Consider the following 17,282-nt stretch of genomic DNA (forward strand, 5'->3'; position numbering starts at 1 on the left):
ATGCGAGATAAAATTTACAAATGAAAAATTATAATAAAATAAAAACTGTATAAATTGTAAAAATATGTATTTCCATTATAAAAGAAAATTTTGGTAACTGATGTTCCAATAAGTCCAACAGAGTTATATTCATGCATTTACATACATATTTATTAAAAAGAGTTTTACTTTTTCATTAACATTGATACTTTATCAAACTTTGGTATGTTCCTTCTATGCTGTTTCACTACTTGGAAAAGGCACTGCTTTTGATTTTCATCCCGTGTTAGACTTTAATTAAAGTCAGTAACTAGTTTAACTGACCTTTCAACTAATTTGTTGACAACTTTTAGGTCCTTTAATATCCCAGATATGTAGTTAAATTCATAATTTTTGACCATTCATCGGGGTATAGTGAAAGCCACTTAGTATTGACTTTCAAAAGATCAAAAAGATGCCTGGAAATTTTTCCAATTAGAGAGCTCACTTTCATGTTTTGATTCATCTGTGGCATTACTAGCACTCCAGTTTCCATAATTTCATCGTTTATTTTTTTCAGAATTGTTGAAGCGATTTTCTTTTTTTCATGGGTAGACACAGATCCTGAAAAGAGGGCAAAGGGTGCAACTTCTTCACTTAGGTACCATAGGGGTCTTGTTTGAGCTATCAAAGCTGCTTCTGCTACTCCTGGGTGAATTTTTTTAAACATTTGCATGTTCTTCCAAAACTGTAGGTCGTTGATAGGAGCACCTATGGCGTTTGAAGATGTCAACCAAACTTTTACATAGAATAAGCTTGTAAATAGGCAAAAGCGATGCAGCTTCTGAATCATAATTTTATCATAACCTAAGTACTCACTGAATGCTTACATTTTAGCTGCATGTAGAATGTTTGTCATCCATCTAGTGTGATGGAAAGCTCCTGGCTTAAGCCATTGTTCTGCCTTTTTCACATTTTTCTCACCAAGGAGTAACAACATTATGGCATTATAGAAACTTGTATAGATAGTACTACAGAAAGCACCTCCTTCCTTCGCAATAGCTCCCAAAAATGCTATTCTTTGTCCCAAGGACAAGTTCAGCCTATCAGCCGTTTGGCAAATGCTTGAATTCAAGAATGGATTTTTTTCACAAGTATTTCACTGATACTTGCTTCACTTGAGGATGAACCACAATCTTGATTTGCTTCACTTTCTGACGAACTTAAATGTTTAATTTTTGAATTCTTTAGGCCTTTCTTTACCAATGTTGGCCTCTCTTGCTCTGTTTTAGTTTGTTCATCTTTCATTTTTAGCTTCTTTGCGTATTGATTATCTGGTGTTCCCAGTTTTACTCTTTTGTTATCTTTGATCGCGATTAAAAACTTAATGTCTTCACTTTTTTGTTTATCGTTCCATAGTCTGTCTTTCCAAATGGTTTCTTCAGCGTTAATGTGGGCAATGAAAAAATAGTTTTCAAGCATTGCTACAAAATTATTTTGTTTAGTTTTAATTGATTTTTGGCCTTTTCTTTTTTGAACGTTTTGAACATCGTGCAATTTAGTTATTTTTTCTTTGATTTTATCTTTCCTTTGGGTTTCAATACCAATCTTATGCCAGACTTCTAGAACTGCTTCACATACTGCATCAACAATACCGATCTTATGCCAGACTTCTAGAACTGCTTCACATACTGCATCAACAATACCGATCTTATGCCAGACTTCTAGAACTGCTTCACATACTGCATCAACAACAATTGAATTTGATTTTATTGATTTCTCAGTTTTAAATTCACAGCTCTTAAGGTGAAAAAATAATTTCAAAATATCCCCAAATATTTTGCGACTATTGTCTTCTCGATATTGTTGATTCAGCCATGTCTAAAGCAATCACCAATCATATACTAACAATATAGTTAAGGTATACATATGTTTTATTCATTTACATTTTAATATTTATATTATACGTATAAATTGTATTCATATTAGGTAGTTGTTTAAACTATATTAAGATAAAACTAAACCCATCCAAAGGAAACAAACGTAACAATAAACCCATTTTTGGATTCAACAACGTAAAAGTATTTGCTAACAAAAGGCTGCCAACTATAATTTAAAAGAATACATCAAAAGCCTGAAAATGTAATAAAACACCCACACTTAACAACAGTCAACTTGTCAATGGAGTGTAGCACGAGGGGATTGAGTTAAGATGTCAATTCATGTTATAACACGATTTTGCCACATACAATCCTGTTAATTACTATTCAATTCACTAACAATATAATATATATATTCAACTTACAAATAATTCTGTTGATATATATGTTTGTTTAGTGTTTACCAACTTAAAATGTATGGTATAAAAGTATGCATTAAATAGAGGCTTTTATATGGTAAAAAACCATAAAAATACATAAATTCTATTAATTCTAGCGCACGGTGGCAACCTTACACGTTAATTCAGGCTTAAAAAAATTTAACAATATGTTTATATAAACAATAGAAATGGGAAAATTGCCAGGGAGCAGAAAAAATCGAAAAAAAAAATTTTTCCATTGAATTATGGAACGCCCTAGCCAGTAGCTGCTGCATGGCTGCTCATTTTATGTTTCAAATATCTTGCTCACCAAATTTTAAATTGTCATAACCATTAGTTATAAATTAAACAAATTAAATCAGAGTTTTTAGCTAATAGCTAACTATACGAGTGCGTTCGACGCTGGCAAATACGTCACCAGTTATTTTGCGAATGGAAGACTTGTAGATGTAAGTACAGCCATTTTGTTACTGTCTGGAAAAAGCTTTCGATGTTCAGCAACAATTTGTAGAAGAAATTGTTCTTCAATTTTAGTCAGTAGACCACTATACTCCTGTATGGCAAAGCCTTTTTCAGCAGTATTATTTGTTACACGTACAATTTCCTTAGCCTTCAAATAGTCCGAGCTGGCTATCCATTTGTCTAGATCATTTGCAGAAATAAATCAGGGACTGACAACAAGTGAATGAATTTCTAAATTGTCATTGTCACAAAATCATGTAACTGCATTTAGTTAATTTTGGTGGTTTTAACTGTTATTCGCTTTGGTAGATCTTCAGATGCTGGCTTTTTAAGTGCTAAAACCATAAACTTTTTCATTTAAGCACAAACATCTCTGTCAAACACCCTGACACAAAGATAAAAAGAGGGTCAACTCTTTCATTACTAGTTAAATCCATCATTCCCCACTAAAATAATGGGTTATAGATCTTTGGATCAAACCTACATATCACTTGTGATGAGTAAACGATGATTCTAGCGTGCACGCTGGATTGAAGAGTAGTTGATATTGAAGTCGTCAACTTTCTACCCTGAAGCATGAACACTAGCAGAAAGTGTGTACACTGCACTTCGGGAGTTCTTTTTACTTCGGTCAAGTGATGCCTTATGTGAAATTCTATAAAAATTCAGATAAAACGGTTTCATATTTTGAAACTTTGTTCTTTTATAAACATTCTCTAACCCACACGCAAAAACGAAAAAAATTAAGCTCATAAATATTGTGTGAAGGGGTACCAACCGAGAAGCAACCTCTCTCCGCTCTTGGACCTCTCCTTTGGCTTTGAAGTAGGGGTGCACCGATGCCTACTTTTGGCCGATGACGATGGGAACAGGCCGATGCCGATGCATCGGCATCGGCCCTGAAATTAAATAAGTAGTATATATTGGATATAGGATGGAATTATATACTGAAATGGAAATGCTGGATTCCATTTCAGTGACAATGAAAACAACATTTTTTAAGTTTTATTTTTGATTTTTATTATCCACCTTTTCTCTTATTAATTAGAGCTAATGCTTTTAATGAAAAGCTTGTTTTCTAAATGTCATTCTGTTTGAATTAAAACGATTTTGTCTTTTTTTTTGTTAAGAAAGTTTTTCTTATGTAATCATAATTCTTATAATTAGCAAATTTTAAGCAAATGTTTGTTCGAAATTAAGTTATATAACATCTCTTATATTGAATGTTGGTACGCTTTTAATTTAATAATAAACTTGTTTTTAATTTAACGGTTGGTACGCTTTTAATTTAATTATAAACTTGTTTTTAATTTAACGTTAATGTAAATATAATGAAACATTTTTAAATATTTGTAAATATAATGAAACATTTGTAAACATTTGTAAATATAATGAAACAAAAGAATAACTGCAAGAGTTTCGAATCAATCAGTTTTCTCTTTCAATTCTCATTCATTCAAAGTTTATACAAACTTTTATTTTCTAAAAAAAGAGTGAAAAAGCAAAAAAATTACGAAAAAGTTTAAAATGCTACTTTATCATTCATTTAAAGTAAAATTACACACAAAAATTTCTTTCTCTTTTATTCTACGCTTCTGGCGCGTAATGGAATAAGACTTTTCATTTTTAAAATAGAATTTTCATTTTTAGCTTAGATATAATAATAAATTAAAAACAAATCAAAAATGAGCAAAGTAACTAAAAGTCTAATCTGGGACTATTTTGATATTGATGAAAAAAATCGTTCAAAAGCAATTTGTAAATTTTGCAAAATGAAAATATCAAGAGGAGGCTCATCTGGCAAAAAAATGACAACATCCAATTTAAGAGGACATATGAAAGCAAAACATGTAAAAGTTTTTCAGAAAATAGAAGATCTAAATGGTTTCAAAAAAATTAACACAGAAAAAAATAGCTATGTCATTGGATCTACTTCAACCAGTAAAGAGAATGATAACAGCAAAGATTCCTTTAGCAATAGTGTTACAGTTACTCTAGACCAAAAGCATCAACCTAAGCTTGAAGATATTATTAATAAGCATAAGAAATGGACATCAAGTGATCAAAGAGCTCAAAAATAACTCTGCTTATCGGAGAAATGATATGCGTAGACATTCAGCCATATTCTTTAGTTACAGATCAAGGATTTAGCAAACTAATTATACATCTTGAACCTAGGTATACCATGACCTCTAGAAAACATATGGCCGAAACAGTTGTTCCTCTAATCTATGAAAAAATGAAAATACAAATTATGAATGGTTTAGCAAAAGCAGATTTTTTGAGTTTCACCACTAACGGATGGACTACACATCACAATATTCTAAGCTTTTATTCTTTAACAGCACACTGGATAAACTCAGAGTTTAATTCTATGACAGCGGTGCTTCAACTTAAAAAAATAACAGGCTCTCATACAGGTGTAAAAATATCAAAATTTTTAAAGGATTCTTTAAATAAATGGAAAATACCAACTAACAAAGTGTACTTTGTCCTCTCAGATAATGCTGCTAATATGAAATTAGCCATAAAAGAAGCTGGTTTAGAAAAAAATTCTCTAAGTTGCGTAATCCACACTCTTCAATTTTGTATAACCGATAAGCTTTTTAAGCAGCAAACAATTGTGAATGATCTTATAGCTAAGGCTAGAAAATTGCCACACACTTTCACCATTCTTCGTCCTCCATGGACATGCTACATGAAATTCAACAACAGCTAAAGTTACCCCTACATTCACTTATACAAGATGTAATTACGAGATGGAACTCAACATTTTACATGCTAGAAAGGTTAGTTGAACAAAAAACCTCACTGACATTATTTTTTATCAGAAATCCAAAGTGCAATGCCTCTAATCTTACAGAAGACCAAATGTTATTAGCTGAGATACTTATCTTAGTTTTAAAGCATTTTGAGGCGGCTACACTAGAGATGAGTGAAAACAGGGCATCAGGGTCTCAAATTGTTCCATTTATAGTTTCAATGGAAGCGTACCTAGCCTATGCTTCAGAAAATGCAGGTGAAATAAAAACTATAATAGAAGAGTTAAAAAAAGATTTTATTTCAAGGTTTTCCAGCTATAAATTTAATAAAAGCCTGAACATTTCTACAGTCTTAGATCCAAGATTCAAACTGAGTTATGTCATATCAGATGAGGAGAAAGAGGCTATAAAATCAAATATTCTAGAAAAATACATGAAGCTAAGTAAAACGGATATTACAGAGAGCTTTATAACTACCGACAACTTAACTATATCAGATGATGAAACAAACGCTTTATCTGAATCAACCCAAGTATCTAGCTCTCCACTCAAAAAATTAAAAATGGCAGAAAGCATATACAATTTTTATCAAGTTTCAAAAACACCACCTAAATTAAAAAAATCAACGAAAGCGAAGAACTGTAAAAAACTTTCAACAGAGACACAAATTTATTTTGAGAAAAAGGAAAAAAATGTATGTTGTAATAATTTTAAAATAAAAACTTTGCTAACAATTTGTTCTTGTCTAATTTAATTTAAATTATTTAAAAAAAACGTTATTCCAAATTATTATGAATTATTATATAAATAATAGTTATGAAAATAAAATAATATTGATAATATTCATTAATGGTTAGTATTTTGAACAATAAAAATTAGGATTTTTTTATTATAGTTTGATTTTTTTATTTACTTACATTTCTTATAGACAGTGGCGTACCTAGGGTAAATAGCGCCTGGGGCAAACACCGATCTCGCACCCCTCTTCCCCCACATAAAGTGCTTAATTACAATTTTTTAATAAATGATGACACAAACTTTATTTTATATAATATATTTATTTCATATGATATATTATTTCTTAATTTATTTTATATAATTCTCGCTTATTGTATCGCAACCAAGCCTCTTTTGCGCCCCTTTCAGGCTGGCGCCCATGGCACGTGCCCTATCTGCCCTACCCTAGATACGCCACTGCTTATAGAGTTGATGAAATAAACTTTTACTTATCACTGCCTACTCTGCATCAAAAAGAATGTCCTTATAAATGGTGGGGAAATTACAAAGAAACATGTATAAAGAAACACTCTAGCAGCAATAGTATTTTAGACCTCTCATACCTAGCAAAAAAATATTTAGGAGCTCCGCCTTCTTCTGTGTTCAGCGAAAGATTGTTTAGTACTGGGGGAAATATTTATGAATCGACACGGTCCCGACTAACTGCAGAACACGGAGAACATCCAGCTTTTGTGCAAGCGAATTGGAATTTTTTTTGGAGAAATGGAAACAAAAAAATAGATTCACAGCTTTATATAACATATTTTATTACTTTTCATAACATAAAAGTTTGTATTTCTTTCTAGCATAACACAAATTGTTCGATTATGCTTAAAATATGTTATACTTTATGTTTATATTTTTTAAATTTGCATTTCTTGTTTTTGAACTTCTCTCTTTGTATAGTTTGGATCTTTAAGTTATATAGTTAAATAAAATTTAAAAAATTTCAAAACAATCGGCATCGGCCGATGGTTATCACGGCCGATGCCGATGCATCGGTGCACCCCTACTTTGAAGTAAGTTGTCCTGGGTTTTGTCCCTGGGTTTTTTTCATCCCCTCGACGGTCTAGTTACCATATCTTGTATAAGAAAGTAATTTTGGAATATATTAAGAGAATAAAAATCAAGTATGACGGAATTGCTTGTAAACGAAGAAAATTAAAAGATCAGCCCACGGAGAGATTTGAACTCTCGACCCCTAGTTTACAAGACTAGTGCTCTAACCCCTGAGCTACGCGGGCTACATATAATATATAAAATTAAATTTAATAATCAAAAAAAAGAACTTTTAAATAGTTTTGTTAATGAATGGGTATTAAAATCTTCTTGTTATTTAACAATTTTTTTTAGTCTAATTCCAGTGCCGTAAAAAAGATTTATTGAACTGGGGACAAATTATTTAATTAAAAATTTGAATTTAAGTTTTTTAATCAGATTTAAAATCGTTAACTGGTTATATTTACGATTTTATTGAATCGTTCTCAGTGATTTGCTTTATAACAAGTTAAGTGGACAAAAGTCAATTAAAGAATCGATTCATTAAGTAACAACTTGAGGTATTATAAAAACCATTTTAGAGTGATGAGTCAAAGTCAAGGTAAAATGTATTTTCATTTATAAAAAAACATTTTAGTTGCAATTTTACAGCACTTTCAATAACATTTTAACAAGAATTAATAAAAGAATAACATTTTCGGATGACTGCTGCTGTCATGGATTTTATTTTAGTGGGTAAGTACTTTTTAATTTCTTCTAAAACTTTATTCAAAGAGAAACAATGTTTGTTAAAATACATTATGAAAAAAATGTGTTAAAAATAAAATGAATAAAAATGTGTTAAAGTCTTTTTCCGTTTTTACTTTTTCAACGTATACTGCTTTTTCTATCCACATGTATTCAAGCAACTTTTTTATGTAATGTGCAAATTCAAGGTGCGAAAACCAAGCAAGAAGAAATATATTCTTGCGTCTTCTTGCGTCTTGGATTTTATTTTGCAAGAAGTTGGTGTTTTACTGATGAAGCTAAAGATTCAGGGTTCAAAACTCAAGATTCATTAAATTCAAGACTCGTGCCCCTTGCAGTCAAAAACTTGTTTTACATCAAAATTCTCTAAAATCTCTATTAACTTGTTTGGTCGACTATAAATATACATTCTTTCAAATACAGAGGCAGGATATCAAGTGTCTAAATTAACTTTCAATGCATACTAAATAGATATAAACAGATATCAAGTGTCTAAATTAACTTTCAATGCATACTAAATAGATATAAACAGATATCAAGTGTCTAAATTAACTTTCAATGCATACTAAATAGATATAAACAGATATCAAGTGTCTAAATTAACTTTCAATGCATACTAAATAGATATAAACAGATATCAAGTGTCTAAATTAACTTTCAATACATACTAAATAGATATAAACAGATATCAAGTGTCTAAATTAACTTTCAATACATACTAAATAGATATAAACAAATATCAAGTGTCTAAATTAACTTTCAATGCATACTAAATAGATATAAACAGATATAAAGTGTCTAAATTAACTTTCAATGCATACTAAATAGATATAAACAGATATTTTATCCTTGATGCGTTTTTGCTTGTACTTTTATTTGTTCGATTGAGTGACGTCTAAAACATGGCAAGGTCCAACCAGTTCAGTTTTATTTTTCAAAAGAACAAATAAACTTACTACAACAGAAAACCAACAAAGTTTTAAAGGAAGCTTCTCAGTTTATATCGGCACCTGTAAGAGTCGGTAAATCTCAAGCTATTGCTAAACACGATTTTACACAATCAATAATAGATGGAAAAGTATGCAATTTTTTGGCTGACGCACATCATCACCAAAAATGTTACATATGTGGTACGACCAGGGCATAGTCGGATCCAAGATCCGGAACCGAATACCCGGGTACCCGTACCAATAATCTTAGATCCGGATCCGGATCTATTTGGCTCGGAAATTCGGTTCCAGTTTGTTTTTTTTACATAAAACTTTTTATTATGTTGATGTTGGATACTATTATAGCCTACACGTAGTTTTAAACTGTTGCACTTTGAAGCATAATAGTATTTCAAATCAATTTAGAAAAAACAATTTTAAAATGACTTTCCAAGAATCTAAAAGCAATGCTCCTGTTTGGAAGCATTTCTTAAAGAGCAAAGTAAATAAAACTGCTCAATTCAAAACCTGTAGCGTCATTGTAACAATTAAAGTAGGCTGCACAAGTGTTATGCGAAAGCATCTAAAGATAAAGCATATAATAGAATTGCCATTATTACATCCTACAAAAAAAGCTCAAAGTTCATCCCAAAAAGATATCAGAAATTTTGTACAAGCAAATGATACTATTGCTAATATACTAACAAATCTCATTGCAGTTGAGGGACTTTCATTTAACACTGTTGCTAAAAGTAAGAGGTTACAAGAATTTGCTTTAGCTAAAGGACACAAAATACCTTCTAGTTCAGTTTCCATTAAAAGTATTTTACTGGATCATGCTAAAGACATTAAGGCTCAATTAACAGCTGAATTAAAAGACATAAAAGCTAATAATTGTTGATTTAGTTTAACTGTTGATGAATATCAACATCAATTAAAACACGTTGTTATATGAATGTTAATGCGTAGAGAAGCAACCATCTCATTTGTTTTTCTATTTGAAACCAACTGAAGTTTTAGACCAAAACGATAATTTTTGAATTATTATTAGTGAGGATGACAGTGAGGATGGTAGCGAAGAGCTTAATCCAGTGAAGAGCTGGGCAATATTGTATTTGAAAATAGTTCATTAGAAGCTGTTGTTATAAAAGATTATTTTTTAATTTTAAAAAAAGTTCGCACAATAACAAAATTGTTTAAAAAATCACCTGTTAAGAATGATGATGTGTTGCAGAAACATGTAAAATCAGAGTTTGGACATGAACTTAAACTTATTTTAGACTGAAAGACACGCTGGAACTCATTATTTGGTATGGTTGAATGATTTGTCAAGTTAAGCAAATGTATTAAAATGGCACTTATCCAAGTGCAGTCACCAATAACAATATCAGATTCAGAGATGCTAATTCTTAATGATTTAGTTAAGCCTTTAAAGCCTATAAAATTAGGAACTGAAGCACTTTGCCGCTGAGAATCAAATTTGCTTACAGCAGAAAAAGTTTTTTGTTTAGTTTTAAGTCAACTACAATCATATGAATCTGACATAAGCAAAAAATCCTAATTTGATTCACCTCATGGAATATTTAAACAACCCTAGTTTTCTATTACCTGGTACTTTAGATGCTTTTGGAGTGAAGCCAAAAAAATCAGCAGTTACGTTGTTAGGATCATTCCATGTCAAATCAACTAAAAAAATAGTAATTCGGCACCATACCATCTCAGATTTTGCTGATTTTTTGGAATACAAGCTTGAATTAATGAAAGAACACTTCACTCCAAATTTTAGTGCCTGACTCTTTACGGTTTTAGAGATACTGATACTTGATCCCAGTCTCTTTTTTGACTTTTTTTTCAGCGCCATTTATTTTTCAGGCTCATTGCACGACACAATTAGCTTTAACTTATAAAATACTTGTTTAATAGTGGTAAAAATTTCTACCTAACTATTTTTTAGGGTGAGGAACTCAAAAATCATGGGTATTATACACAAAAATTTAAGCTTCTATATGAAAATTCAATTTCAAAATGGTGTAACACTTTTCGTAAGTTTTTTGATGCCCCGTACAAAAAAATGTTTATCTCGAGATGCCTAAAAGATAAAATTCTGAAATTTTTTCCTAATGTTCTATATGTAAGAAGCTTCATAATACAAAAAAACTGCAGGGGTTTTCTTTTTTAAATCAGATTTATTCGCATTCAAAGTCTTATAATAATAAACCCAAAAAATTTCGAAATTACACTAAAACCATGAAAATAATTAAATTGTAATGAGAAAAACTAAAACTAAAAGGCAATAAGAATTGACAATCTTCAACGTTTAATAAAAATTAAAAATCTTTGAAAGATAACAAATTAGTTCTCTGGTTTAAAGTTTGCCCAGCTATCTTCAATGCTCTGGTGATCTATTTCACCAGAGCATTGAAGATAGCTGGGCAAACTTTAAACCAGAGAACTAATTTATTTATTGTCTTCCTGAAACAGTAGTTGGAATATTAATCATTAACAATAAGTTTGTTGATGGAACCCAGCACACATCATCTCTAGAAGGCCAATAATATGACCTTAAAGTCTGCTATTTTCATCATTACAATTAAATTCAATAATTTTATCTACTGATTTTTGAGTTGTTTTCTTTCCTTTTTTTTTCAGGAAAAGATAAAATACCATTTTTCTGCAGCTATTTGCGTGATATCTGCACCATGTAATTAGTAACATTAAATTCTTTTTCTGTATCTTTGTGAGACCAAGAAATTGGAACCAGTGTTAGTTGAATTTTCTGATTACGATTGGAAATTAACATTTTTTCTTTGATTTTTCTAATAAGTATATCCATGTCATTTGCTTTACCTTTGACTTCCTTAGATAATTTATAGAAGGAATCTTCTTGACTTAACTCTTCAGGATCTATATTTAAAGTCCTTGCAATGCTTAACTGTTACTGTTTTTTGAACATGTAACAATTTTTTTTTGCCAAGAGCAACTATTTACTGCATGCATTTTGAGAGGATTTATGTTCATAATTGTCAAAGAAGAATTAATACTTTTTTTTAACAACTCGTTTATATTAAGTTGATTATCTTCATCTTCATAAACCTGGCTACAAGTCTGTTCTCTTTGCCCATCATCCTTAAATGACATCAATTTAATCATAACATTAATACCAATATTTTTCAATTTCCCAGCAAGTTGCATAATAATTTCTTTACATCCTCCTAAAAACAAGAGTGATAACTACTGCTTTAGTGAATATTTTGTAAAAATATATATAATTTGTATAAAATTACAATAAAGTTTTCAAAAAGTTTCATGATTAAGTAATAATACCTTTTCTTCTTTTTCTTTTGTGTGAATAAAATGGATCACAGCAAGTTATGTGGATTGCGGAATAACATTTTAAATAAACATATTCATGGTGTATGCAAACCCTTGCATTTTCATCAAATTGAATGCCAGAACGACTAATTTTCAAGTCTTTTTCAACATCATTAAGACTTGAAACTTTCTTGATATCATGGGATTTTACATATGTTTGTTTGTTACAAATTTCTTTATTTGTTATTCCAATTGAACATATTTCTTTATCATTCATATTTTTTAGTTCTGTAAGAAACAATTTTAAAATAATTATTGTTTGAAGATTTGAAAATAGAAAATCCTCACCCTAAAAAATAGTTAGGTAGAAATTTTTACCACTATTAAACAAGTATTTCATAAGTTAAAACTAATTGTGTCGTGCAATGAGCCTAAAAAATATTTGGCGCTGAAAAAAAAATGTCAAAAAAGAGACTGGGACCAAGTATCAGTATCTCTGAAACCGTAAGGAGTGTCAGACACTAAAATTTGGAGTGAAGTTTTCTTTCAGTAATTCAAGCTTGTATTCCAAAAATCAGCAAAATCTGAGATGGCATGGTGCCGAGCATAAATTGAATTGAGCTGGAATGACCCGTTAGCTAAAAATCTGTTACTAAGACTTTTACCTCAAGCAATCAAAGAAGATTGTGAAGAAAATACTGACTATGATTTTGAAATCGAAGTAAAAGAAAATTTTGATACGAAAACACAGCTAGAAAAAGCTATACAAAGTGCTGTGCTAAAACGAGAATTAAATGATCTCAGTATAAAATCTCTCTATAAAGAATTTTCTGTCTTTGAGTCAACAAGAAAATGTATTTCTAATTTGGATATTTTATTTCAGTGTTTAAAAACTATCCAACCAACATCCGTTGAAAGTGAACGAGCTTTTAGTGCATGCGGATTGTTTGTAACCAAACTTAAGAGTAGCTGAAATGATAATACTATTGATACCTTATGCTTTTTAAAAAGTTACTTCAAAAAATATAAATGTGATGAAAATTAAGACTAAAATAAGTTTGTTGATATGAAATGCTACAAAGAATTTATTTCACAAAGTTAGCTGTGGTTATATATATTTTGAATATAAATATTTCTTGTGTGAAACAGTTTTTTATTTGTTTTTAAGTTAAAATTGGATCCGGATTTGGATCCAGGTTAAAATCTTAAAAATCTGGGTAGGATCCAGATCCAAACTATTTTGCCAGATCCGTTATGCCCTAAGTGTGACTCTATATATAAATACTCTCTATGTATAAAAGTTAGCAATACTTAACTTTATATATATATATATATATATATATATATATATATATATATATATATATATATATATATATATATATATATATATATATATATAAAGTTATATATGTATATGTGAGAAAATGAGATCTGTAAAGTTTTAGAGCTCTAACTTTATTTTTGTGACTACACAAGCCATATTAAGTTTCAAAAATCATGATTTTTGGGTGAAAACAGCCTATTTTTACAGTGCTTGTGTAGTCACAGTTTGAAAGATACAGGCTAATCTTATGTATAAGAAGGTTAATGTTTCAGGTTTCTTTTTCAGTGAAACCTGAAACATTAACCTTCTTATACATAAATGACAGAGGATCCTTTTCCTTTGAGTCATTTATTATCAGGATTCTTTCAGCAGCTTGAGTATTTTCCTCATTTGACACTCCAGGATCTAGCAAACTAAATGGGATCAAAGTTGGATGAAGATACCATGTATGGTTTGCAATGCTATCGAGAAATTCGGCAGCAACATTAGGTCTGCTCTTCATGTATGACTTCATCTCCCAGATTGCTTCTATGTCATGTCTTGAAGAAATTAGAGTCTGAGACGAGGTTAAGAAGCACTTTGCATAATTCAATGCTACAAACTCAGAGGGGGCCTCAACTTCTATTTTTGTAGAAGCTGTGGAAACGATATCTGTCATTTGGCTCAGAATCTGCAGCTTCATGAAATATATAGCCTGTGCCATAAACCTTGATGATGAATTGCTCCAGGTTGTCGAACTGTCAGTTGATAAATCTCTGGGGATAAATAGAATTGAACAATTTCTGCTGGCTCCCAATAATTACCTTTGGGTATTTTGTCTTCATCCAACAACTTTGCGATGATTACTAGGGATACTCCAGCAGCATTGTCAAGTTGTTGATTTAATCCATTTTTGAATTTGCAAAGTTTATTTTGTTCAATCTGAATAAGAGAAAACTCATACAAAAGTTTCTTGAAGAGTTGATTATCTGGACCTGAGGTTGTCCTGAAGAGCTTTGCAACATTCTTAATATGACACTCATAGACATGATGTCTGCAAGCAAGATGCATAACAGGTCTTCCAAGATAGATGTATAACCTGGAATTTACTCCTTTTTCTTTACCTGTATTTGTACCTGTATTTGACGCAGTGGTGTCAAATACTAGACCTTTAATGTCTTCTTTGAGTGAGTTTTCTTCTAAAATCTCAATAATCTTCTCAGTATGACAAGCTCAGTAGAATCAGTGACAGGAGGTACTCCAAGCAAAAAATGTTTTCAATCACAAGTTACACTCAATGCTAAGCGCTCTCTTTTGTGTTTCTTTCCATCAGTATACTCTTTGACTAGCTTACCATCATAATGAAGAATCATGTTTGATCCAGCCTTTGCTTTTAAAGCTTCCCTGGCTTCCTCCACTGTTTCCTGTATGACCTTTCTACAAATTCTGTGTATGTTGGATTTTGACATACCTTTATTGGAAAGTCCACTTGTATCAGCCACCTGCTTTAAAATATTGGATTGAGCTCTGATACTTACATGTTTAAGCTTCGAAACAATGACAGTATCTCCTACTATGCCAGCAGATGTAGATGGTTGTGGATTTATCTCATCTTTACTCAAGTCTGTAGAATTAGAGGTGTCTGTTTCCTCTGCAGATACTTCTGTTTCACTTGAAGATGAAATCTGCAGCTTAGACTGATAACTCTGGTCATGATCTACTCCAGACATTCTTACTCTTGCCTGTTGAGATCTTTGAGCAGAATAAATGTACCTTTTATCTTTCTTCCTAATGTACATTTTTCTGCAATTTCTTTGATCATTTATGAAAATGATACCTTCTGCCTTGTCTAACTGAGATCTTTTGTTATCTTTCTCTAATATTTGTATCACATCACTGAGCATAACATCAAAAAGAACTGGCAAAATATGGTCTTTGAAAATTATTCTTTAATGTTTTGCCTTTTTTGAAGAGAAATCAGTAATTCACTCATTTTCTTCTGTACTTTGTCCACTCTGGATGTTGGAATTGACCTTTTTCACTAACTAATGAGGGTTAATAGTACATGGTTCAACATAAGATTAGCCTGTATCTTTCAAACTGTGACTACACAAGCACTGTAAAAATAGGCTGTTTTCACCCAAAAATCATGATTTTTGAAACTTAATATGGCTTGTGTAGTCACAAAAATAAAGTTAGAGCTCTAAAACTTTACAGATCTCATTTTCTCACATATACGCAGCAGAAAAATGCTAGGAGCAGTCAAAATAAAATGTGACCCTGAAAACGGGACACCCTAATATACATATATATATACATATATATGTATATATGTATACATAACTCCTAATATATATATATATATATATATATATATATATATATATATATATATATATATATATATATATATATATATATATATATATATATATATATATATATATTAGGAGTTATGTATACATATATACATATATATGTATGTATATATGTATATATGTATACATAACTCCTGAGAGAAACTTCGAGCCCTGGGGAAGTTTTCTTAACAGGCCCTTATTATGATCAATAATATACCCAGGACCGCTAGAAGAGTGCTCTGGCCATTGTAAATTAAAAATGAAAGTTAATTAAATCTTTTAAAAGTCAAAACTATTTAAATCTTTTAAAAGTTAAAGTTAGGAAAGAGTGTACAAAAAAAGCTAAACACTGTTTCATAATAGACCTTTGCGAGCCTTTTGACTCGCAAGAAAATTAATTACTTCTTCGAAATTAATTTTCATAGTCATTTCGGCTTCAATAGATGAAAGCCCTAAGTCATTTAAACGATTTTGTGTCATTGTTGATCTTAATGTTTTTTTTATTCTTTTCAAAACACTAAAAGATCTTTCTGCTTGGGAATTGTCACTGGAATTGTGCAAAATAGCCTTATTGGAATTATATTTGGAAACAGCACATCCAATTTGCTTTTTTAAATTTCCTTAAATCATTCATTGGGCTGAAAAGAAATATTTTGTATATTGCCATCATAAATTGTAGTTGCCATATTAAATGTAGCATTTAATCTCTAAAATGATCATCGATATCATTTTCATACATTTTTTGCGACTTTTCACACTTATTTTTTATTTCTTGATCATTTAACGTATCAACCATAACACATTGAATAGGGCATAACCAGTTTTATATGGCAAAATCAAAACTTTACGAACCAAATCTGCTGTTGATACAATCTTCTCAGTTTTTTTAATTTTTACCATGTCAGAGATAAACGCAATGCTCAAAACCTTTGAACCCACTGGTTTGTCATACAAACTTTGCATGCTTTTTAATTTAAATACTGTAAACTTAAATGTTTTCTCATCGACCATTTCTTTTAAAAGACAAATTTTTTTGTTTTTCATCAAAAAGCAACTGTCCAGTGGTTGTATTGAATACTTATAATTCTTCTGTTTGTAAATATTGTTTGGATGAGATAACTCAAAATCCTGTTTTCTACGTGCAACTTGAGCAACTGGGTTTCTTGAATTTTTTATTGACTGCTTTAAGTGTTGCAAATAGTTTTCGAATGGGAAAGCTGATATGCTATTTAAAGAACACTGCATATTAACTGCATCTTCATGCAAATGAGTTAAACTGTGAACATTGTACACCAAAAATGCGTGTGTATAAAATTTAGATGATTGTTTTTCAAGATAAGTGTTCCTAAT

At 30.6% G+C, this 17,282-nt stretch overlaps 2 protein-coding genes, 1 non-coding gene and 2 pseudogenes across 3 annotated transcripts in view; 3 read left to right on the forward strand and 2 right to left on the reverse strand.

The window, feature by feature from the left end:
• LOC149884966 (uncharacterized) overlaps positions 1–17,282 on the forward strand; it is a 748,071-nt gene that overhangs the window by 442,656 nt on the left and 288,133 nt on the right. The gene's annotated exons all lie outside the window — the stretch shown is intronic.
• LOC149885009 (zinc finger BED domain-containing protein 4-like) lies at positions 4,426–5,371 on the forward strand (annotated as a pseudogene).
• On the forward strand, positions 5,424–7,085 carry LOC149885010 (zinc finger BED domain-containing protein 4-like). The gene is made up of 2 exons (XM_090096508.1): positions 5,424–6,200; positions 6,709–7,085. The coding sequence occupies exons 1-2, from the start codon at positions 5,426–5,428 to the stop codon at positions 7,083–7,085; spliced, it is 1,152 nt and encodes a 383-aa protein (XP_089952634.1). The 5' UTR covers positions 5,424–5,425.
• Trnat-ugu (transfer RNA threonine (anticodon UGU)) lies at positions 7,451–7,523 on the reverse strand. The gene has a single exon. It is a non-coding gene; the product is annotated as a tRNA-Thr (tRNA).
• On the reverse strand, positions 11,632–12,550 carry LOC149885011 (uncharacterized; annotated as a pseudogene).

The sequence above is a fragment of the Hydra viridissima genome, unplaced genomic scaffold (assembly GCF_058129835.1).
Source record: "Hydra viridissima isolate aposymbiotic clone 2 unplaced genomic scaffold, HvirCarnegie_v1 scaffold_8, whole genome shotgun sequence".
Taxonomy (NCBI): domain Eukaryota; kingdom Metazoa; phylum Cnidaria; class Hydrozoa; order Anthoathecata; family Hydridae; genus Hydra; species Hydra viridissima.